At 35.3% G+C, this 24,160-nt stretch overlaps 1 protein-coding gene across 8 annotated transcripts in view; it reads right to left on the bottom strand.

Annotated features, from left to right (window-relative positions):
- Positions 1–24,160, bottom strand: part of OPA1 (OPA1 mitochondrial dynamin like GTPase) — a gene marked incomplete at both ends in the record, with an annotated part of 79,973 nt that overhangs the window by 39,827 nt on the left and 15,986 nt on the right. For 4 of the 8 annotated variants that reach the window (XM_084231205.1, XM_084231203.1, XM_084231202.1 and 1 more), the window contains 9 exons: positions 89–188; positions 272–343; positions 906–980; positions 1,106–1,186; positions 3,960–4,073; positions 4,658–4,744; positions 12,620–12,724; positions 16,271–16,324; positions 21,047–21,157. In XM_084231205.1, the coding sequence (XP_084087331.1) occupies positions 89–188; positions 272–343; positions 906–980; positions 1,106–1,186; positions 3,960–4,073; positions 4,658–4,744; positions 12,620–12,724; positions 16,271–16,324; positions 21,047–21,157 (799 nt within the window). The remainder of the gene's footprint in view (positions 1–88; positions 189–271; positions 344–905; positions 981–1,105; positions 1,187–3,959; positions 4,074–4,657; positions 4,745–12,619; positions 12,725–16,270; positions 16,325–21,046; positions 21,158–24,160) is intronic. The other 4 variants (XM_084231208.1, XM_084231207.1, XM_084231206.1 and 1 more) reach the window with 1 other exon arrangement.

A 24,160-nucleotide genomic window follows, 5' to 3' on the forward strand; every position in this document is an offset into this window, starting at 1 on the left:
TATGTTTATATAACATGCATATTTAAAGCAAGGCTTGGATTGCTAAGGAAGCATAATAGCGTGATTCAAATTTTTTGAAAAGATTTACCTTGAATACATAGTATGATGGCATTTGGATTCTGCATATAAGCTTTGCTGATACTGAAAATAGTTTCTTTTGTGTCAGGAGCCATGCCAGATGTCACAGTCTTGAAGAAGAAGGTTTTAAGTCATTATAAATGTTTTCCACAGTAAGAATAAGATCAAATACATGCTTTGTATATACACTTACATTAATCACACCTGGTAAGTCAACAAGTACCATCCTCTGCAGTCCAGGGCCTTTTACATTTAATGATATGGTCTACTCAAAAACAACAAAACACAAACAAAATTTTTTTTGGACCAATCTGTTAGGAAACTTCTGGGAATACATAGTCTGAAAATTCTATGACTCATCCATTCAGATATGTGCTCAGAAAAAGTTATTATTTCCCTGATCTTAAATATAATTAATGTAGAAAATTATACACAAAATGACACATTATTTGGAACATTAAAAAAATTATGTATTGGGGCCTCCCTGGTGGCGCAAGGGGTTGAGATGCAACTGTGAAGCTGTCCGCGGCTAGGGAGCAACCCACATGGCGCAGACCTCTCCTGGCTCGCCTGCTGCTCCCCTCAGCAGTGTATTTCACTCAGTTTGCCTGTTCTGCTCCCCGCTCTGTCTCTGGTGAGTCCTCTTACCCCCTGCACCTCTGGCTGGTACCCAGTTCTTATATGAATAGGTGAATGGATCTTTAAAAAAAAAATTATGTATCTTAAAACAGCTGAAATCTTAACATTGATGCCAGTATCATGATATATTTCCAATCATAAACAATGGATTGCCATAAAACACTGTTGAAATGAATGGCAAGGCTTACCTCAGGGCTCACAGTACAGCCTTCTTTCACATTTTTCCTCATTCGGAGTTCTATTTCATGTCTTAATGCTGCAAGCTGTTAATGGAAAACAACAAAATCCCAAGAAAATGTGCAGTTAACAAATATTACATTTAACTGTCTTAAAAGCTCACATGGGTTATAACGTTTGTTCACATGGAGCTCATAAGATTTCTACTTACATCTTCCTCTTTGTTAAGATCAAACTCTCGAGAACTATCTTTAAACAAGGCAACATGATGAGGACCTTCACTCAGAGTTACCTGAAATTAATAGAAAGTTGAGACACAGTGATGCATTTATAATTCAAATTAATTCCCAGGGTCTAGACAGGCTCACAGCATTGCACAAATCCAGCGATCCTTTACACTGCACACCAGGAACATCCCCAGGGATGTCACTATGGTGAAGCAGAGACCATAGATTTCTCAATAGTGTTCACAAATGTCTGTTAAGCTGATTTCCCAAAAGGACATTTTGCTACTTTATAGTTTTCATGGTCTAAAATGTTACTGCCCCAGGGGTCTCCCTGGTGGCACAAGGGTTAAGAAGCAACCTATGAAACTGTCTGCAGCCACTGCAGCACGAGTTCGATCCTCGGCCGGCCACGGAGCAACCCACATGGCACAGCTGACCTCTCCTGACTTGCCCGCTGCTCCCCTCAGCAGTGTACTTTGGTCAGTCTACCTGTTCTGTTACCCACTCTGTCTCTGGTGAGTCCTCTCACCACCCCCCCAAACCTCTGGCCAGTACCCCAGCTCTTGTATTCATAAATAAATAAATCTTTAAAAAAAAAGTAAAATGTTTCTGCCCCTCTCATTTCCCAGACAACGTCATACAAAATACTGAGCACAAAACCATCAGTGAAAAACCTGAAAAAACCAAAAGAAAATCCTTGCATTTAACTTCAAAGGTAAATTTAGGTAAAGGACAATTCACTTACTGAACATCTATTTATTAAGAGTATTATGGGTAGAGGGGAAATAAAGAATTAACTGTTTCAGATCTTACAACATCTTGGGAGAACTATACACAGACATAAAACATGACACTGTAGCAAAACCTAGGCTATTACAGAGAGAGTTGCTGACTCTGGGAGAGCTAAGGCAGCCTTTATACCAGGAGTGACTTAAGGCCCATACACTCTCAAACAACTTACATATAACATAGTGGTTTCAAGAGAACTTCACAACTTCATATTCTGTAACTTTTTAAGCTTCTCTATAATTATTTGATTTCACTTTAAAAACACAATTCCTTCTACTCAGATTAGATAAATAGGCGAGGCAATAAACAGAATGCAAAGCCACCATGGCAGCTTGGACTGGGTTCAAAAACCCAATGGGTTCTGGAGGGAGATTCTTGCAGCTATTTATAGTGCTCATTTGTAAACACCCTTCAGCAAGACCAAAATTCTTGATGTACATCTCTAAACCACTTTAAACCAGACTTCCCCATGCAAACTATTAATACATCTTTAATTTTCTCAAGCCGAAAACCTCAGTCATCCTGACAAGTGCTTTCCTCCACGTCAAATCTGTCAGTAAATGTTGTACAATACAACCATTTCTTATCTTCGTCACAGCTACCTTCCTGGCCCAAGTATCATTTGGATATTCTACTAGCCTCCCCCAGCAACCTGTTTCTACCCATCTTGTCTATATTTACCTTCATTACAGCGGTCAATTAGCCTTTTAAAAAATAATACTGGGGGCCTCCCTGGTGGCCCAGTGGTTGAGCGCTGGGCTGCAAAGCTGCCCACAGCCTCTGCAGTGCCAGTTTGATCCCCAGCTGCAGGGTGAGGGTCCCACATGGCGCAGCAGACCTCTCCTGCCACACCCACTGCTCCCCTCAGCAGTGTATTTCATCAGTCTGCCTGTTCTGCTCCTGGCTCTGTCTCTGGTGAATTTTCTCACCCTCCTGTGCTTCTGACTGTACCCAGTGCTTGTATAAATAAATAAATAAATCTTAAAAAAAAAATTATACTGATACTCTGCACAAATTCCTACAATAACTGCCCATTTTATTCAAAATAAAAACCAAAGTCTACAAAATGACTTACAAAGCCCTAATGAGCTATTTCTCCTGCCCCTGAGGTGAATGGGGTGGCGATCATGTTCAGGAAACAATGGGCTCTACACTAATTTCCTCTCTGCATTTAACACTCTTGCACTATCCATATAACCCCCCATTGCTTTCTGCAAGTTGTGGTTCAAATGTCACTGTTTCAACATAGTCTACTAACTCTACCACTCCCATCTCCCTTGTCTGGCTCCACTTTTTCTTTTTTTGCACAAAACTTAGGACAAATTCTATGTAATTTATTACTTTATTCCCCTTACTATGTATTGCCTCTCTACTAGAACAAATCCTCCATTCTGACAAGATCTCTGTTTTGTTTAACACACTGCCAGAACAGTGCTGGCAGGTAGGGCACATTCAACAAATGTCTGCAGAGTGAAAGACTCAGTAGTCACACACTTTGTACCTGTGACCGCAAGTGGACTGTCAGAGTCAAATGTGAACAGAAAGTTGAGTCCTAGTCTCTTTCACCTCAACAATTCTGCTCTTGCAACTGCTCCCTCTCTTGCATCATCATTTTTTTTCCCTCCAGTGATTGTTACAATCAGCATATAAATAGCTTTAAAACATTTCCTTGACCAAACATATGTAACATGTTATTGTTCCATTTCTCTACTCTTTTTATAGCAGAAGTAGAAAATACCCCTATTTATTGATTTCACTTAAAATACTCTCATTTTTAGCCTCTTTCTTAATAAGAATAAATGCCAAAGGCTAATAATGGCTCAGTCTAGCGTGACCTCTAGCCGAGATGTCTCCTCGGGATACCAATTTTCACCTTCTTCACTCAGCTCCTGCCACACAGGTCTCCTGTCTGTGCCTCCTACTGATTTCCATTCTAGGAACAAATCCAAATACTACATATTGATTCTTTCTTGGGTTAAAATTCTTTACTTCAACACAACAAATGAATTTTATCCAAGCAGCCCCTTTCCAGATGGCTTATTTTCTTACCTTAACTGGAGAACGAGTCATCATCTCCCCAGATCCTCGAGGGAATATTCGTGCTTGAGCAATCATTTCCAACACACTAGTTTTTCCAGCACTCTGATCTCCAACCACAACAACCTTACCACAAAGTAAGTAACATTTATTCACATTTTTAATAGCAACTTAAATAATTTGTAATGTTGCTGAGATTTATTAGTCTTTTAAAATATCTACAGTTACATGATTTTTAAAATAATCCATGAAAAAATGATGGGTGATACATGTATGAATATTGAAAATATAGAAAGCAAAACATTAGTTAGATCCATTACTTATAGTCAAATTTTTATTAAAACCTTGTTTAATTTAAATCACTATTTCTGAAACCAAGCCATTAATGTTCTATAAATCTTTTCCATAGTTAATTTACTCATTACAAAGACATTTTCAGTTCTATGAGGTTAACTTTCACTCATGATGCATCTAATTTAATATATTGTTCAAGTATTTTAGAATCATGGAGATTATAAATACATAATGCCAAATAATGGACAGCCTTCCTTTATTACACATAAAAATAAGTAAATTAATGGCCAAAATAGTCAAACAATATTCAATACTTAAAATGTCATCTAGTGCACTTAAATAAAAATGCCACGTTACATATACATGTCTTTGTTTTGCTAGTTGGCAAATTTACCGCTTATCAATTTTTCACTTACCCTTGGCAAGTGATCTTGCGTATTATAGCTGGCATCATAATCTGACAGAACATCCAGAACTTCAGAATACATGTCAATCAATGATTTCTAAAAAGTGAAAAAATTAATAACAGTGAAAACATTAAACATTAATACCACAGACTTGTCAAGAAAAAAAGCTGATAAATAAAAATATTTTTCCGTAATCATTGTATTTATTCATATATATAAATGTATAATCACAGTAAAAGTTAAATATAGAATAAAATTCCCTTTCTTCCTATTCAACTTATTTTATTTAGAGATATATTGATTTACTAAAGCACATTAAAGATTTTCTAATCAAATTAAGTGGTAAGAGGGAAATATTTAATATTGAGGAAGTAATATTAAATATCCAACAAACGGAGATCATTAACACTAAAAGGTCAAATAAGAAATCAGGTAACCAAATGACGGAGATTTCTTGTTACCATCTACCAAATCTGGGTGTATGAGAGAGACAGGAAAACAGAAGTGAGGGAACTGAAAAAAGATAAAAGCAGGAAAATAGTCACCAAAAAGATTTCTAAATCAGTAAGAATGATTATGTGCACTTTGACAACTGGAAAGACTACAATGTGAAATCACTAGGAGCAGAGAATCCTGCGTTGCTTCTCTTTGTAGAATGAAGATTGGAACAAGGTGCCTGGGAAATAACAAGCTTCAACTATATATTTAGCTATGAATGAACAAATAAACGGGCCTAGAAAAAAGGCTATTATCAAACATTTAAAAATTAAAGATATTTTAATATGAAGATAGGAACAAACTGAAGGTCTATGGTTCCCTTAACACCAAACATAATTAGATGGAAAGTAACTCCTATTCCTTCTATTCACCTAAAAATAAAAAAAAACAAAAACAAAAAAACTTCAAGTTATCTTACCATTTTTTTTTTACACTTTTTTTTTAATAGAGGCATGTTTTATTTATTTATTTATTTGTTGTTTTTTTTTTTTTGTTTGTTTGTTTGTACATGCACTGGGTACAGTCAGAAGCGCGGGAGGGTGAGAGAATTCACCAGAGCCAGAGCAGGGAGCAGAGCAGGCAGAAGGACCGAAGTACACTGCTGAGGGGAGCAGCAGGAGGCAGGAGAGGTCTGCGCGCCATGTGGGACCCTCCTCCGGTGGCCGGGGAGCAGCCGGGGATCGAACAAGCGCCGCAGAGGCCGCGGGCGGCTTCGCAACCCAGCGCTCAACCGCTGCGCCACCGGGGAGGCCCACCATTTTGTTTTATGAGAAAATACTGTCCCTGAAGTAAACTCTCAAAACATTAACTGACTTCACAATTGCCACATTTAACTTGCAAATAAAGTCATACTGTTTCTCTGTTTTACAGAGTCATGTAAAGAGTCAGAACTACTAACACATGTTCTTTTTTTTTTTTAAAGGATTTGAAGATTTATTTATTTATTTATACAATCACTGGGTACAGTCAGAAGCGCGGGAGGGTGAAAGAATTCACCAGAGCCAGAGCGGGGAGCAGAGCAGGCAGAAGGACTGAAGTACACTGCTGAGGGGAGCGGCAGGCGGCAGGAGAGGTCTGCAGCCATGTGGGACCCTCCTCCGGTGGCTGGGAAGCAGCCGGGGATTGAACTGGCGCTGCGGGCAGCTTCGCAATCCAGCGCTCAACCACTGCGTCACCAGGGAGGCCCTAATACATGTTCTTTCTTTTTTTTTTTTAATTTTATTTTTATATTCCCCATACAATTGCAACCCCCTTATTTTGACCCCAATCCCTGCCCCCCCCATCCGGCCCCCTACCCCTCACAGAGTGTCTCAGGTTCATAGTTGCTTGTTGATTATGATTTTCACTTTCTTACAGATATTCATTTTCCTGGTCCCTTATTTAAGTTTTCTAGATTCCTGCAATGAGTGAGACCATCTGGTATTTTTCTTTTTCTTTCTGGCTTATTTCGCTGAGCATGATCCCTTCCAGTGCCATCCATGTTGCTGCAAATTGCATGTGATTATCTTTTTTGAAGGCTGAATAATATTCCATGGTGTATATGTACCACATCTTCTTGATCCAGTCATCTATTTTTGGGCATTTGGGTTGATTCCAAAGCTTAGCTATTACAAACAGTGCTGCTATAAACATAGGGGTGCAGGTGCTCTTTGGAGTTGATGTTTCTGTGTCGTTTGGGTAAATACCTAGGAGTGGAATTGCTGGATCATATGGAAGCTCTATCTTTAGTAGGTCAAAAAATCTCCACACAGCTCTCCATAGTGGTTGGACCAGTTTGCACTACCACCAACAATGCAGGAGAGTTCCTTTTTCTCCACAACCTCACTAACATTTGTTGTTGCTAGTTTTTTTAATATGTGCCATTCTCACTGGTGTGAGATGGTATCTCATGGTAGTTTTGATTTTCATTTCCCTGATTACGAGTGATGAACATTTTTTCATATGCCTGTTGGCCATTTGCATTTCCTCTTCAGAGAAGTTTCTTTTTAGCTCTTCTGCCCATTTTTTGACAGGATTATTTTCTTTGTTGTTGTTGAGTCTCATCAGCTCTTTGCAGATTTTTGTGATCAGTCCTTTATCATTAGTGTTGTGTGCAAAAATGTTCTCTCAGTTGGTAGGGTTTCTCTTAGTTTTTGTTATTGTCTCTTTTGCTGTGCAGAAGCTCTTTAATTTGATGTAGTCCCAGCTGTTGATCTTTGCCGTCACTATCACTGCTTTGGGTGATGTGTCTGTAAAGATGTCTTTGATGTGCATATCCCGTAGTGTTTCGCCTATATTTCCTTCTATGTATTTTATGGTTTCAGGTCTTATATCTATTTCTTTAATCCATTTTGAGTTGGTTTTTGTGTATGGTGTGAGGTAGGAGTCAAGCTTCATTCTTTTGCATGTAGTGACCCAGTTTTCCCAGCACCATTTATTGAACAAACTTTCTCTTTGCTCCAATGCATGTTCTTTGTTCCTTTTGTCAAAGATTAGTTGACCATAAAGCTGTGGGTTTATTTCTGGATTTTCTATTCGATTCCATTGGTCTGTGTGTCTGTTCTTGTTCCAATACCATGCAGTTTTGATGATTATGGCTTTGTAGTATAGTTTGAAATCTGGGCGTGTGATGCCTCCATTCCCTACTTTTTTTTTCAGGAGAGATTTGGCTATTCGGGGTTTTTGGTGATTCCTTATGAATTTCATCAATAATTGTTCTATTTATTTGAAGAATATCATTGAAATTTTTATTGGACTAGCATTGAATGGGTATATTGCTTTTGGTAGGATGGCCATTCTAATAATGTTTATTCTTCTAATCCATGAGCAGGGGATGTCTTTCCATTTCTTTGTATCTTCTTCTATTTCTTTTAACAGTGTTTTATAGTTTTCTTTGTAAAGGTCCTTTACCTCTTTTGTTAGATTTATTCCCAAGTATTTGACTTTTTTTTTGTTTCGATAATAAAAGGGATTTTTTTTTTCATTTCTTCTTCAGATTTATTGTTTGTGTATAGGAAGGCTACTGACTTTTGCATGTTGATTTTGTATCCTGCCACTTTGCTGAACTGATTGATGAGTTTAATTAGTTTTTCTATGGAGTTTTTGGGGTTCCCTATGTAGATTATCATATCATCTGCAAATAGTGATAGTTTGACTTCTTCTTTTCCTATTTGGATTCCTTGTATGTCTTTCTCTTGTCTTATTGCTCTGGCCAGGACTTCCAGTATTATATTGAAAAGCAGTGGTGAGAGTGGACATCCTTGTCTTTTCCAGATCTTAATGGAATTGCTTTCAGCTTTTCACCATTGAGAATGATACTGGCTGTTGGCTTGTCGTATATGGCCTTTATGATGTTGAGGTATGTTCCTTGTATCCCAAGAATTTCAAGGGCTTTTATCATGAATGGGTGTTGCACTTTGTCGAAAGCTTTCTCAGCATCTATTGATATTATCATATGGTTTTTATATTTCTTTTTGTTGATGTGTTGGATAACGTTGATTGATTTTTGGATGCTGAACCATCCTTGTGTCCCTGGAATGAATCCTACTTGGTTGTGGTGAATTATCTTATGGATACACTGTTGGATTCTGATAGCTAAAATTTTATTGAGGATTTTTGCATCAGTGTTCATTAGGGAGATTGGCCTATAGTTTTCTTTTTTTGTGTTGTCCTTGTTCGGTTTTGGTATTAGTGTAATGTTGGCTTCATAGAACGTGTTAGGTATTATACCTTCTTTCTCAATTTTTTGGAAGAGTTTGTGAAGGATAGGCACTAATTCGTCTCTGAATGTTTGGTAGAATTCATTTGTAAATCCATCAGGTCCTGGGCTTTTGTTTTTGGGGAGGTTTTTGATTACCATTTCAATTTCGCTACTTGTAATTGGTCTGTTTAGGTGTTCTATTTCTTCTTTATCCAGCTTTGGGTGATTGTAGAGTTGTAGGAATTTGTCTATCTCCTCTAGATTGTTGAACTTGTTTCCATATAATTGTTCATAGTAGTTACTGATTATTCTTTTGATTTCTGCTGTGTCTGTTGTGATTTCTCCTCTTTCATTTATGATCCTGTTTATTTGTGCTTTCTCCCTTTTTTCCCTTGTGAGCCTGGGTAGGGGTTTGTCTATTTTATTTATTTTTCCGAAGAACCAGCTCTTGGTTTCATTGATCTTTTGGATTGTTTTTTTAATTTTGATTTCATTTATTTCTGCTTTGGTTTTTATTATTTCTTTTCTTCTACTGGTTTTGGGTTTTTTTTGTTGTTCTTTTTCTAGATCTGAGCTTCAAGATTAGGTTGTTTCTTTGAGTTCTTTCTTGTTTCTTGATGTGAGCCTCTATTGCTATATATTTTCCTCTTATTACTGCTTTTGCTGCATCCCCTACATTTAGGATATTGGTGTCCTCCTTGTCATTCAATTCAAAGAATTTTTTAACTTCTTCTTTGATCTCCTCGTTAGTCCAGTGGACTTCCAGTAGTGTGGGTTTCAATCTCCATGAGGTAGGAGAGTACCTTGCCTTCTTTTTATGGTTTATTTCTAGTTTGATGCCTTCATGGTCAGAAAAGATGGTTGGTATGATTTCAATCTTGGTGTATCTGTTGATGTTTGTCTTGTGCCCCAGTATGTGATCGATCCTGGAGAATGATCCGTGTGCGCTTGAGAAAAATGTATACTCAGATTTTTTTGGGTTTAGTGTTCTATAGATGTCTGTTAAGCCCAAGCTCTCTAGATCCTTATTTAGAGCTTCAGTGTCTTTACTTATTTTTTGTCTCATTGATCTATCCATTGTTGATAGTGGTGTGTTGAAGTCTCCCACTACGTATGTGTTTTCTCTGATGTCTGTTTTCAGAGATGCCAATAGTTGTCTGATATATTTTGGTGCTCCTTCGCTTGGTGAATATATGTTAATGAGCATTATTTCTTCTTGAAGTATTGTCCCCTTGATCATAATGTAATGACCAGTGGGGTCTCTTTTTATCTTTTTGAGTTTGAAATCTGTTTTATCTGATATGAGTATAGCTGTTCCTGCCTTCCTTTTTGGTCCATTTGCTTGTAGAATTGTTTTCCATCCTTTAACTTTGAGTCTATTTTTATCTGTTGCAGCTAAATGTGTTTCCTGGAGACAGCAAAAGGTTGGGTTTTGTTTCTTAATCCAGCCTGCGACTCTGTGTCTTTTTATTGAAGAGTTTGTCCATTTACATTTAGAGTTAGTATTGATATGTTAGCATCTGTATTTGCCATTGTGTTTGTCTTTCCTTTGATTTTATTTATTTATTATTTTAATAACTTTTTTTTTGGCCTTCTTTTGTTGTTATTCATCCCTCTGCGGTTCTGGCTTTAGGACTCCTTGTAGTATTTTTTGGAGTGGGGGTTTAGTCGTAATGAAATTCCAGAGTTTCTGTTTGTCTGGGAAGGTCCTTATTCTTTCTTCATAGAGGAAGGAGAGCTTTGTGGGATAGAGTATTCTTGGTTGGCATCTGTTTTCTTGGAGTCTGTTGACTATGTCCCTCCACTCTCTCCTTGCCCGTAGTGTTTCTTCGGAGAAGTCTGATGTCAGTCTGATTGGTTTTCCTTTGAATGTTATCTGTTTCTTCCCTCTTGTCAGTTTCATTATTTTTTCCTTGTCTTGGATTCTTGGGAGCTTTACTATTATGTGTCTTGCTGTATTTTTCCTTTCGTCATGGAAGTTTGGTGTTCTTCTTGCTTCTTGTGTATCAATTTTCAGCTCCTTCTTCACGTTTGGGAAGTTCTCTTCAATTATCTCCTTGAATATTTTCTCTGTTCCTACATCTCTCTCCTCTCCTTCTGGGATTCCTATAACTCTTATATTTCCTTTCCTCATGGAGTCAGATAGTTCCCGAAGTCTTTCTTCGGTCTTTTTCCTTCGTACTTCTCCTTCCTTTTCTGTTGTAGTTCTTTTTATTTCTGTGTCTTCAAGAGTACTTATTCGTTCTTCCATTTCATCTATTCTGCTTTCATTGCTTTTCCCAGAGTTCTTTAGCGCCTCCATTAATTCTTTGATCTCCTGCATTTCTTTTACTTCCCTCTTTAGGGACTCCATTTCATTCTTCTGGTCATTAATTATTTTTCCCTTATCATTGTTTTCCTTTATGACTTGTCAGTTTTTTAATCACGGCAATTTTAAATTCTCTATCTGGAAGGCTCAGAAGTTCTTCCAAATTACTGTCATTGCAATCTGGTAGGTGGTTTTCTTTTTGTGGTGTGCTTTTTTCCTGAGGAGTTGCTGGGTTGCATGTGGTTTTTCTACTCCCTACTGCCTGTTTTCTAATTTGCCGTATTCCTTGGGACACTGTGTTGCTGGTACTGGCCGGCATCTTGGGCGAACTTCCCAGCTCACCTCTGGCTCCTCAGGGAGCCTTCTGCTGGTTTCACACAGTCTCCACCAAAGAAAGGTCCCTGCTGCAAAACGCCGATGTGGGGACACACTTCCCTGCGCGCCCGGTCTGCCCCAGTGGTGGGTGCCACTCCCCTGTGGGCTGGGACTGCAGGCTAGAAGGGGCCTGGCATGGGCAAGCCTCCCAGCTTACCTCTGGCTCCTCAGGGAGCCTTCTGCTGGTTTCACACAGTCTCCACCAAAGAAAGGTCCCTGCTGCAAAATGGCGATGCAGGGGAGCAGCACCCACCGCTGGGGCAGACCTGGCGCGCAGGGGAGCACGTCCCCTGCATCACCATTTTGCAGCAGGGACCTTTCTTTGGTGGAGACTGTGTGAAACACATGTTCTTTAAACTACAACTATGTATCACTGGACCTTGGCTACAGAATGCATGTGCCATCATGTTGCTGTTTTGCTACACATAAATCTTGTTCACTTATATGAGATGTATGATAAAAGAATCACTGTAATTTAATTTGTCACATACAGCTTGGTTTAGTGGGGAATAATATTTATCTTTTTAATTAATTTTTTTTAAGATTTATTTTATTTATACAAGAACTGGGGTACAGGCCAGAGGCATGGGAGGGTGAGAGAATTCACCAGAGACAGAGCAGGGAGTAGACTAGGCAGACGGATCCAAAACACTGCTGAGGGGAACAAAGGGCGAGACAAGAGAGGGCTGCAGCACATGTGGGTTTCTCTGTGTTCAACCTGCTGCACCACTGGGGAGGCCCAAGATTTAATTTACTTATTGTAAATTATTTTTACTGACAAAGGTATTTACCAATGTTTGATGATAACAATACCAGCCTATGCTTTTTCAAAAATTCATACCCCTAAATTATAAACAATGTTGCAAACAGCTGTTACCCCGATAAAAGTAACGTAACAACAAAAGCAGCATGAAGAATTTATGGACATAGCATAGCACAAATGCTAGGAGTCTACCATTTGTCACTGGTCTAAATATAGGAAGAGACCTCCCTACCCCTAAGGATATCCAGTCAGAAAGAACGACAGAATGCTAAAAAACTGGTTTTGATGAATGTGCAATGTGTGTGGAAAAGTTGAGAGAATTAACAAATTAAGTTCAAGTTAAAATACCTTAAGTTTTCTATGATGGATGCCTTTGTCATCTTTCTGTAATACTATTTTTCTTAATTCTTTGTTCTCCTTTTCCAACCGTTCCAAGATTCTCTGGTACTTTAACTGCAAAAAAAATAATACAACAGTATTAGGAAAAGGTGAGTTAATATATAAAACTAAGTCTAAAAATAAACCTTGCAAAATCCTGAAGTTTTATCCCCTATTTAAAATGGACTATTTCCTTTAAAAAGCTTCTGTGAAAATGCTGAGAAAATAAAATTAATTATTAATATTATTTTATATAGTGCATTCATTAGTTTTCTATTATAATAGGGGATTTAATTTGGAGAATTCTCTGCTACATACAATCAAGAATTCAGATTATTTAAAATACTAAATATGTAAGAGATTAAAATAGTAAGTTCTTACTCTAAAGCAGTATTTCCTATTACATTGGTCTTCATTTTAAGGGACATTTGACAAAACTCAATTCTCTCATTCCTCATATTATTGTGTTTTAATTAAAGTGATATAAAATATTAACAGCTAATAGTACTTGAGTATGTATTATGTGACAGGCTCTTTAGCGGTTTTTCATTTGCGTTAACTCCTTTAAAACTTTACATAGGGCCTCCCTGATGGTGCAAGGGGTTAAGATGTAACCTATGAAGCTATCCATAGCCACTGCAGCAGGAGCTCAATCCCCGGGCAGGGAGATACCCACATGGCACAGCAGACCTCTCCTGGCTTGCCCACTGCTCCCCTCAGCTGTGTATTTCAGTCAATCTTCCTGTTCTGTTCCCCACTCTGTCTCTGGTGAATCCTCTCATGCCCCCCATACCTCTGGCCTATACCCCATTCTTGTATACATAAATAAATCTTTAAAAAAAAAAAAAACCAAAAAAACTTTTCATAAGACAAGATTATACAGACAAGGAACCTGAGGCTAGGAACACTTGGCAGCCTAGCTAAGGACATAGAGTTCTGAATATAGGTCAGAGTTGAAGGCTCAAACTTTTACAAGTTGGAACAGATATTGATATAAAAGCAGATTTAAATAAGACCTAAGTTTAGACAGGTTGGTTGGCCCACACATTTCTCTCAATAAATGTGATCCTTTTCTAACTTCCCATTTTTTACATTATTATTTTTTCCCTAAATACTAATAACGTTCAGAAAACTATTAAGAATTACTCCAATCATTAGCAGAGTATTTATATCCAGGTTATAGTATCATGACCTTTTTTTTAAAAAAAAATATTTATTTATGCATACAAGAGCTGGGGTACAGGCCAGAGGTGTGGGGTGAGAGGATTCACTAGAGACAGAGTGAGGAACAGAACAGGCAGACTGACCAAAGTACACTGCTGAGAGGAGCAGCGGGTGAGTCAGGAGAGGTCTGCTGTGCCATGTGGGTTGCTCCTTGGCTGGCTGGGAACTGAACTCGTGCTTCAGTGGCTGCGGATAGCTTCTTAGGTTGCGTCTTAACCCTTGCACCACCAGGGAGGCCCTATCATGACTTTTTAATGGAAAATATTTCTTAGACAATTTTTAGGTTGTTATGATCTTCCAAGAACCAAGTAAATAACTAGAAATCATGATCCTTTCCTCAAGAGTGTCCAACTTTAGCTAAATTAAGGAAAAACATGTAGTTGAACCATATAGAATAAGATGGGCAAAATGACAGGCTAGATTCTACTATAAACATATTTTTATAGAACTTTGTTCATTTATGTGTAACCATAATCTACACAACAAAATTCTCATAGTATCTAAAAATTAGATCTTTGCTGTCTAATATAGTAACCACTAACCACATTAAGCTATTAAGCACTTGAAATGTGACTAGTATCAGTTGAGATACTCTTTTACATGTAAATTACATACTAGATTTATATGACTCAGTAAACTTCATGTTTTCAACACAGGTCAAAACACTTTTGGGATTTTATTGGATTAAACAAGATATATTACTAAAATCCACTTCTCTTGTTTTATTTTTAATGTGAAAATTTTAAATTATACATATGGTTTACATTATATTTTTTAAAAATATTTATTTATTCATGCATACAAGAACCAGACCACAGGCCAGATGCGTGGGAGGGTGAAAGGGTTCACCAGAGACAGAGCAGGGAATAGAACAGGCAGACTGACTGACATACACTGCTGAGGGGAGCAATGGGAGAGACAGGAGAGGTCTGCTGCACCATGTGGGTATCTCTCTGGCCTCCTGGGAGCAAATCCGCGCTACAGAGGCTGTGGACAGCTTCACAGTGCTGCACTCAACTGCCTGCATCACCAGGGGAGGCCCTTGCATTATATTTCTACTTGATATCAATGACATAGCTATGCCCACGGTTTATTATATCACAAATTCTCTACACCGTGTCAATGCCCAATGAGCTGACAACTACAACTTTACAAGCTGAAGGGTTGGTATCAGTGGATACATAAAGGTGGTAGGTTTTTCACTGGCTCATTTCCTTGTAAATATGGAATCAGTTAGAGAGTCCACATTTTTATGAGGATGGAAATATTTTTATACAGGCGCTAATTTGGAGTAACTTGACATAGATGTGCTACTGTGCTGTCTGCCAAAGCTCTAGGCCAATAATTCTCAAATTTATGATATATCACAATTATTTGAGGGCTTGTAAAAACTAAGATCACTGGGTTCCACTCCCAGAATTTCAGATTCCGTGGGTCTGAAATGGAGGATATTAATTTGCATTTTTAACAAGTTCCCAAAGGATACATATGCTAACTACTCCAGAGAGTATAGTTTGAAACCAAAGACTCTTAGCCTCTGGATGCAGTTTTGAATTGCCTGGCTGGGAAGCCCTAAAAAATACAAGGTGATTCCAAGGAACAGATGATTCTGATGTATAAACAAATCTGAGAATCAATGCAAGGCATGAAGCAAACTCAGGACTCAAAAACACTAGTTGTTTAATTTCATCTAGATTGTCCCTTGGTTTCTCCCCTAAAAAGAGCAACCCAAGAGAATAAATCTTTAAAACAACATAACGACTGAATATCACTGTTATCTATATAGAATAACCAATGATAGATCAAATGGGTGAGAGGGCAATACTGCACTATGATGTTACTTAGTCTTCACACTGACAGAACAACAGATCTTAAAATAAGCCAATTTTATAATCAACTGTAAGAGAACAGCTTTTCAAAGCAGCACTAGAAATACCTTTAGAAAAGTTATTATCGCATTGTTTTTGGATTTTAAAAATGTAAAGGAAAAGGTTCCAGAGGCCTCATTATAACTGTGGTAGACTCACCTGCAATTTCTTTAACTTTTATGTAAGTTATTTAGCCAATCAATGTAAATATGCAAGCACAGGTGTATATATAAGACAAGTCACTTTCCTCTACTTTTTTCTCACAGCTTTGCTTTAAAATCAGAAGCACAAAATTCACTTAAAAATAGGTTTTACACGCAAATGAGTTAACTCCCCACTATTCAAGTTCCCTTTTATCCCTTATTTTTTCAATTCGCTTCTACATTTTTTTGCACTTACTGATGTTTCTATCATTGAGCCACTCCAAATTTTGCTTTGTTGAAAAAAAAAATTAAATCACCAAACTTATATTAGAATAAAAGAAAAAAGTCATCTTTTTGTTATTTTTTTTTGTACCCATCAGAATTACCTGAGTATGTAGAAGTTCTTCTTGAAGTTGGTCGATTTTCTCTTTGTCTGACACCTAAATATTTGAAATAATTTTTTTAATTTGAGTAAAGTTAGGTCTACATAGAAGATACAGTAAGCTAAAGTTTTCAAAAAGCAATTTTAAGAGTAAAAATTACTTGCTTTACATGCATATTTTAATCAAAGCAAACTTCAAATCAAATAAAATTAAAGACAGAAAAAACACCAATATTCATCAATAAAAATAGTTCATTAAAATCTTATGTTAAGGAAAATCCTTAAAAAGCAATAATTTTTCTGCTGCCATCTAGTCAAAAAACAGTAATTTTTGCTGCCATCTAGTCATTTCATATGAAGGGATTGTTAGAAAGAAAAGAAATCAAGATACATGGTAACTAATACATCCACAGATTGTTTTATACTCAGAGAAACATGGGTGCTTGCAAAAATAAAGCATTAGTGTACCTACAGAAATGTTTTGGGAAGTCAGATACATGCTATCATTTATACCTACTGAACAAGTTAATTGGTCATAAAGTTTCTTCTAAGCAATTATGATCCAGTTCTATTTTGTAAGTAGGAAAGTGTTTACAAAATGCAAAGGACAACTTGCATTTTCAAGCTTTAAATGGATACAAATGCTTGTTTTTTAATTTAATTCCAGTGTAAAATCTGCTAATCCAAAATAGGCAAAGGCATCAGTAGCAATGAAGTAGTGTAAAGCAACTACAATTGATTTGAACATAAAAATAAAAGGGGGATGAAATCCACAGATATTGCGGAAATTATTTCAAATTATTGTTAATGATAATGGCTAAAAGATAAAATATCCCAAAACAAAGATTTTAGTGTAAAGTAGGCTTTAAAGTAGTCATAACACAATTATAAATATAAAACACAATGATCAATTATAATTAAAATGATGTCATTTATGACAAATCCATATAACTGCTTTGACGCCTTGGTGAGATGCAAAAGGTGCCATCCTCTGTCAAAATAATTGTGTAATTTCTGATAATCAATATTGGAAAACATGAATTTATCTCAAAGGATACAAAAAGTTAAAATTCATGTAAAACTTTGTTCATCTTTATTCACAGGCTGTCTAAATCAAGGCATCATGGTAGTAAATGTATATGAAAAAATTTAAATGATTTACTTATTGAGGTAGACATTAATAAGTCTTATCCAATGCAATAATTATTTTTGGATTTTAATTCCTATTTCCAAAGACTTTCTCAAAATTTTCCTAACATTCTTTTTTTAAAAATGCCAATGCTTAATAGAAATAGGAACATACTTTTTTCTTTAAAGGCTTATGCCTAAAATCTCCAAATACAATTCAGTGATTAGATAATAGATAATATAAACAAACTTTGTGTTACTGGCTTCTCATTCCTATATAGCAAGCAGAGATGTGTAATAGAAACATTTCATTTGACTTCGTATTTGTATAAAATGGATAAGAATTATTGTCTTCTAAAATGTAAGGAAACAAGCAAATTGTGTAGGAGCCCATAATCAAAGGACAAAATCTTAAAGGCCAATGAAGCAATAATTTCGTATTCTTGTCATATGGCATGCCATCATACTATAATAATGTAGTCATCAAAATTTTGTTAAGCAAATTCCCAACTCATTTGAAAAGGTACTTTGATTTACTTTGTATCATTAAATATTCACCCAACAGCAGCTAAATCAGTATATGTATAAATAATATTAGTATAAATTGTTTTAGTTTTGAATGTGAATATTTAATGATTTAATGCACTATATCCTAAATTACAATAGAAAATCCAACATTTCTTCTGGGGCAATTATTAAGAAATATACAAAAAAGTTAAAATGTTTACTATAAGCTAAGAGCTGTAAAAGGCTAACTTAGTATCTTGCTAAAACAAAAAAGGGTAAATGAAAAGTTAAATGATATAAGATATTAGAATACTACAAACAGAATCTTTATGCTAATATTAGTATTGAATAACCATGATTGTTAAATTCAGGTTTCTATGAGTAATTAGAGTTATCATTTATCCTCTGGTATGACTGAAAGGAGTAAATCATGCAAAGTTTTACTAAATGTACATTTTCTATCTACTCAGTTTAATGGAACATCAAAATTAATCTCAATGCTATTATTAAAAAACAGGTGGTGGAGTCAAGAATTGGACCTAATATTTTCTAGGAAACAAGATAAACACCTTTAGGTTTCCAAAATAAATATTAAAGATTAATAAGAAGAAGCTTTTGAAGATTTCTTAAGAAAACTGCAAAAGCTTTTTTTCAATCTGTCACTTAACCCAAGGACTTCAATAGTAATTTGGGTACATTTTATTTTGCTGCACTTCAATGGAAAATTCAATTACTTACAAGCAGAATAAGTTCTTGTCCTGTTGCTTAACAGATTCAGTTTGCGTTATGAAATTAATTTAGAACTCACCCTGACAGAAATGGGAATCAAATGGTCTTGAAACCAGAGCTTTTCTACAATTCCAGGGCTGTGAAAATGATGGAGAAAGAGCGGAATCCTCCGCAGAAACAAGTTAAAGCTGAAAGAGAAAAACCTTTACTAGCTCCTCAAGAAATCAAGCCTGAATTTACTGTTTAAGTATTTCTTTCTACCAAGTAACTGTGGCCATTCTTAAATACCTAAATACCTATATAAAACTAAAAAATTTCTATATATGTGTACGTATTTATATAAGGCAAAATTACCAAAGGCCATTTTAATCTACTGTCTTTGTGTGAGTTCCTTTGCTCAGAATATACAAGGAAATGTTGCTACAGGTAGATTAAAAAGAAAAATGAAGACCTATTTATTTATATTTTCAAAAAGGCAAGGGAGAAAAGAATGATAAAAATACAACAAAAAGTACCTGTGCTGTTTAAGTCTCAAGTAAATCTCAAATACTGGAATGATAAAAATCTATCAATTAGGATTTTGGTCATTTGACTGAAAGTTGAAAAGTTGTTCCTTTACTAACTTAAGTGAGGTAAGGAGGCAGGATACAGTATGGACACCGTCCTTCCAGAGAGTAAGGGGAATGATGTTATTACAGAAAACTGCAAATTGTTTCTAAAGTCCCATTTACTCTCACACATAGTAACTCCAAAATAGGGAGGAAAAAGACCTGTTATGCGTTCCATTAAGTATACCTTAATGAAACAGATGAAGATGTAGTCCTGTCAGTCACTATTTTACAAAAGGGGAAGGGAAGGCATAAGAGGTTTAAATGGATAATCCAATAAATATTAGAAATAGGAACGATATCTGTAAGCCTGAAAAAAGGCTAGTAAAGTAGGTCTACAATGAATGTTAATTTTTGGCAATGTAGAAAATGAATATATTTACTACTAATATCCCTTAAATCATTAAATTCAAAAGTTTATCAATAATGATAAACCACACATTAGAATCTTAAAATGGCAGTCCTATAGGTTTAATTAAAATTTTTTTATCATTATGAAAAAGCATTTAGAATTTTATTCATATTTCTAACATTTTACAACATAGTAGCTCTTTCTCTTTCTGTAACAAAACTAAGGAAAGGATGCCACAGTGTAAGCATCCAATTTGTTAGAATATTTAAGGGTACTTTCAACAGCATACAAAACAGAGAATGACAAAGCACCAATCAGAAGCCCTTCCTTGGCTTAAACATTTAATTTAACCAAGGAGGAAAACAACTCATTCTCTATTTCTACCTATTTTATTTATTCACCACCAAGTTAAACTGTATAGAGGAATTGATTCCACAGCCATGGAATTGAGAAAAGTTGGGATTTGACCCTGAAAAATATAAATGGCACCATAGTAAGTATGCTCAAGTATTAACCACCACCAAATGAAATAGGTTAGCCAGCACAATCAGGGCACTAAGTCATTATGTATAATATATGTTGATTTCAATACCAGAACCTACAGGAAGCTAATTCTATGACTGCATCTTCCTTCCTGGGTAAGGTTTGTACACAACTTTAAGATCTCAGAGTATAACTTTAAAGTGATTACATTCATTTTATTGTGAATAAAGTCTCTTTAGAACATTAATTTGGGAATCTATTCTGCATGATCACCTAACAGCCAAAGCATGGTTTTAAGGACTTCTTGGTTGTACCTATGACCAAGTATTTATAGAAATATATGCTTTTATTAGAACCCATTCTTTAATGACCAGAATTATACAAAATTTCCAATGTTCAGGTCTTCAGTAGCCCAAGTTGAAAATTTATTTCCTCTGACTTTACTGATTATAATTAGTATTAATTTATGCAAGTTTATAAAAATGCATAAGAATATTTTTGCCCAAAAGTTAAGTCAAAATAGTTTTCATCCATAAGAAACAAGAATGATCAATTTTAGCTACAACAAATAAATTTCATCCTTTCAATAATTTAGTAAGGTCATCTACAGTAATCCTCTTCATTTTAGAAATGAAAACTTGGAGCACACAAGTTAACTATAAGCTTAGGGTGTCTCAATAACTGAACCAAGTAAACAGCAATTCATTATTCTTCTCTAAATACAAATCCATAGTCCTCACAGATAATCTAATTTTCAGTAACTAAATTCCTATTTTTAATATTTTGGAATTTGCTTACCCACTATAATGTAACAGGAAGGTTACATACATGTTTTATATATCTCTCATATTTTTACTTTGCCAAACATAATCTCTCACAATTAGAGTCCATGAATAGATTAAAGCGATAAGATCTTGGCAGATATGGCTGATTAGCGTGCACGTGTCAGTAGCCCCCTTAAACCATCCATCACCTTGCGCTTCTGTTGGGCATAGCTCGTGCTATATTGGCCAGCGGCTCTGCGCGCTTCCTCTTCATGCTCTTGAATTTGCTGTTGTAAGAGAATGAGCTCACCAAGCAGACCCTGCCATGAGTTTACAATGAGGAGAAGAGGAAAATTGGGGAGGAGAACAATGTTAAATCAAAGGGCACAAGAAGGGAACAGATGTAAAGTTAGGGAGGAATGGACAGCTTATAACAAAAATGGAAACTGATGTATGTATTTGGAGAGCCACAATACAAATGGACTCTACCTTATTTCCATTTTTCCCCTTAGTAAAATTAGATGTCTTTGAAATATAAAACAGCATAGTTTAAAAAGTGAAAAGGAAAATGTAGTGTGACTGCTGAATAAAATAAGCCAGATATCAACATACAATAAAATCTAGACTAACTGGAATGCTCAAGGAAAGGGGCACTAAGTATTTAACCAAATTTCCTTGTAACAGGAAGATCAGGAAAAGAAATACTTCAATCCTTATTTTTGCACTGCCAATTCAAAAGTATGCTCCCAATAAGCATGGTCCTGATGTTTTAAATATAGGGAAAAAACAAAACTGATTTTTTTTTAAACAGTGCTGATCCTATATGCCTCAACCTTTTAATTCTCAACAATGGTTATCACAGGACTGAGTGAAGGATACATAACAGCTTATTTAGTTATTAAATTATTATTCTTAAGTATTTGTTCTTAATATCTCATGTCTCCACCTAAAGATGAAAGTGTCTCAAAAAATGCTATTAATTTGAGTTTCTGGGCATAAAATTAATCGAGGTTTTACATTAATTTATATTTCTATATGTCTATGCATGCAAGCTTATTTGACTGAAGTTTAGGGTTCTTTTGCAAAGATTAAAAATTATTTTTTAGATAGTTTTAACTTTATTCAACATCAAATAAATAATTTGACCAAATTTTCACTTCTTATGAGCTGTTCTGACGCTAAATATAAATAGCCTGAGAATATAACCAAGAGCATACCAGTTACTAAAGCAAAAGCACTATAAAAGAATATAATGAAGATATGGAGATAATAAAGTCATGAAAACTTAAAATGAAACAAAACCTAGTCTGGATCTATGTACAAAACAATCTCTTTTTGTTTAAAATTCATTCCATTTAATAATCATGAATTGTTACTCTGGTGGAACTTTTATTCATAAATTTCACATGTGGTATGGTACATGGTCATTTTCTGTAGTTGTTTTGATTGTTGGCATAGATAATCAACTTCCAGATGTAGAGAAAATAAGAACTGACAATGTTGCAAGTCTAATTATTTTCTCAATTAGAAATAAAAAGGCAAAGTTCCATTAAATGAGGTTAAGATTTTACTTGCATAAGAACAGCGTCTGGAAGAACAAAGGTTCAATTTTTACCAAGTTATAGAAGAAAAAGTTAGGAAATCTAATATTTATTAAGATAATCTAAACAAGAAGTTTCAAATAGCCTCTAAGGTTTTCTTTTTGATAATTGCCAAAAATATTTTATTTTTACAAGTAGAAAATTTTCTAATTGTATTTAAAATAAGTACAATTAAATACAATTAGAAAATTTCTTAAAATAAAATAGTAGTTAACATTACATTCAAATTTTAATTACTTAATTATTGAGTTTACTTTATATAACCCAAAGAGTTATATAATTTCTTCCAGAAAAGAAGTAAATACAAACAGAAAATCTAGTATTACAGTAATACATTTTAAATCAAGGTAAAATATTAGCACAAAACTAAAGGCACTTTTTATTTGTTAATTCTTAGTTTTAAAACCTTGGGCTATGATGACTACTAACAATAACAAACCTGACTGATTTACAATAAATCAAAGTTGAAACTAGTTGATATTTCTGCGTGACAACTAAGAGCTCATCAGAGTGGCAAGTAGCATAATTAACATTTCAACATTTGTTTCAAATTTGACACATATAGATTCAATAGTACAAGATAAAAAGCCTGCAGTTATCTCTCTACAACCATTTTTATGGTCATTGATAAATGTATCAATGACCATACCAACTAACTCACTACCCTCATCACTCCTATAAATTTAAGTTAGTTTTTCATTTTAAGTCATTAAATGAAAAATGAGGTCAAGGTGGGGATTTTTGGGTTCAAATCACCATTTGTCAAGGTGTTAGAAGAGACCTCAGGGGTTCATGCGGACACAAAGGATGGAAATCAGCAAAAATGAGTCAGCGTGTATATTCTTAATGACTTATTAAAAGTATATCACTGCTTTTCACCAAGCAGAAAGAAAAGTAATTCAATATGTTTTTAGTCATTTAGCAGGGTCACTTCTGCTAATCATCCAAGTATTATGATTCTCACATCTATTTCCTTTAAAGAAGACTGCCCATTTCAGTATATACAGCAGTGTTCCTGCTTTAATTAACATACCACCAGTATTTTAGTTTATAAGATGCCAAAACAATGAGAAAATATTCCACATTCTTTGATTGTGCTGGTCTACCATACACAAGACTTTTTTTTATTTTTAGCTTAAATACTCCCTCCCTAGTACATTGCTTATATTTATATACAAATTGTTAGCAAATGCTCTGATATTCATTACATTTCAAGAAAACACCCTCTTCCTAGTGACACCTCACTTTCTTTCCAAGTCTGTTACTGAAGCACTGTTATCGGAAGATAGTTGAAAATAACTGTTACCTCCTGATAAAAGTAGGAAGAAAACAAAAATTAGACACCAAAAAAGCTGTTTACACTACACTATACAACTTAAGGAAGTTACCTTTATCTCACTCTAAATACCAAGTGATCAGATATATAGCTCCTAAGCTAAGGCTAGTGTAGGCTAAGCAAGGGGGAGAAATGTGTGTACCTACTGTGAAAGTTATACTCCTTAAGTGGACAAAATACATTTTTGAAAATACTTTACCAAAGTATAGACATTTTTCTCTCAAGAAATAGTACATAATTATCCTTAACTGCTACATATTCAATAATTATTTTAATAACAGTTACTATAAATTATAGGCAATACTCCAAAAATCTCCTGGTTATTGTTAATTTGACACTGCAGTTTTCATTGTCTCATATTTCATGTATACTGTTCTCAGTTTAAA

The sequence above is a fragment of the Talpa europaea genome, assembly GCF_964194135.1.
Source record: "Talpa europaea genome assembly, chromosome: 4".
Classification (NCBI taxonomy): domain Eukaryota; kingdom Metazoa; phylum Chordata; class Mammalia; order Eulipotyphla; family Talpidae; genus Talpa; species Talpa europaea.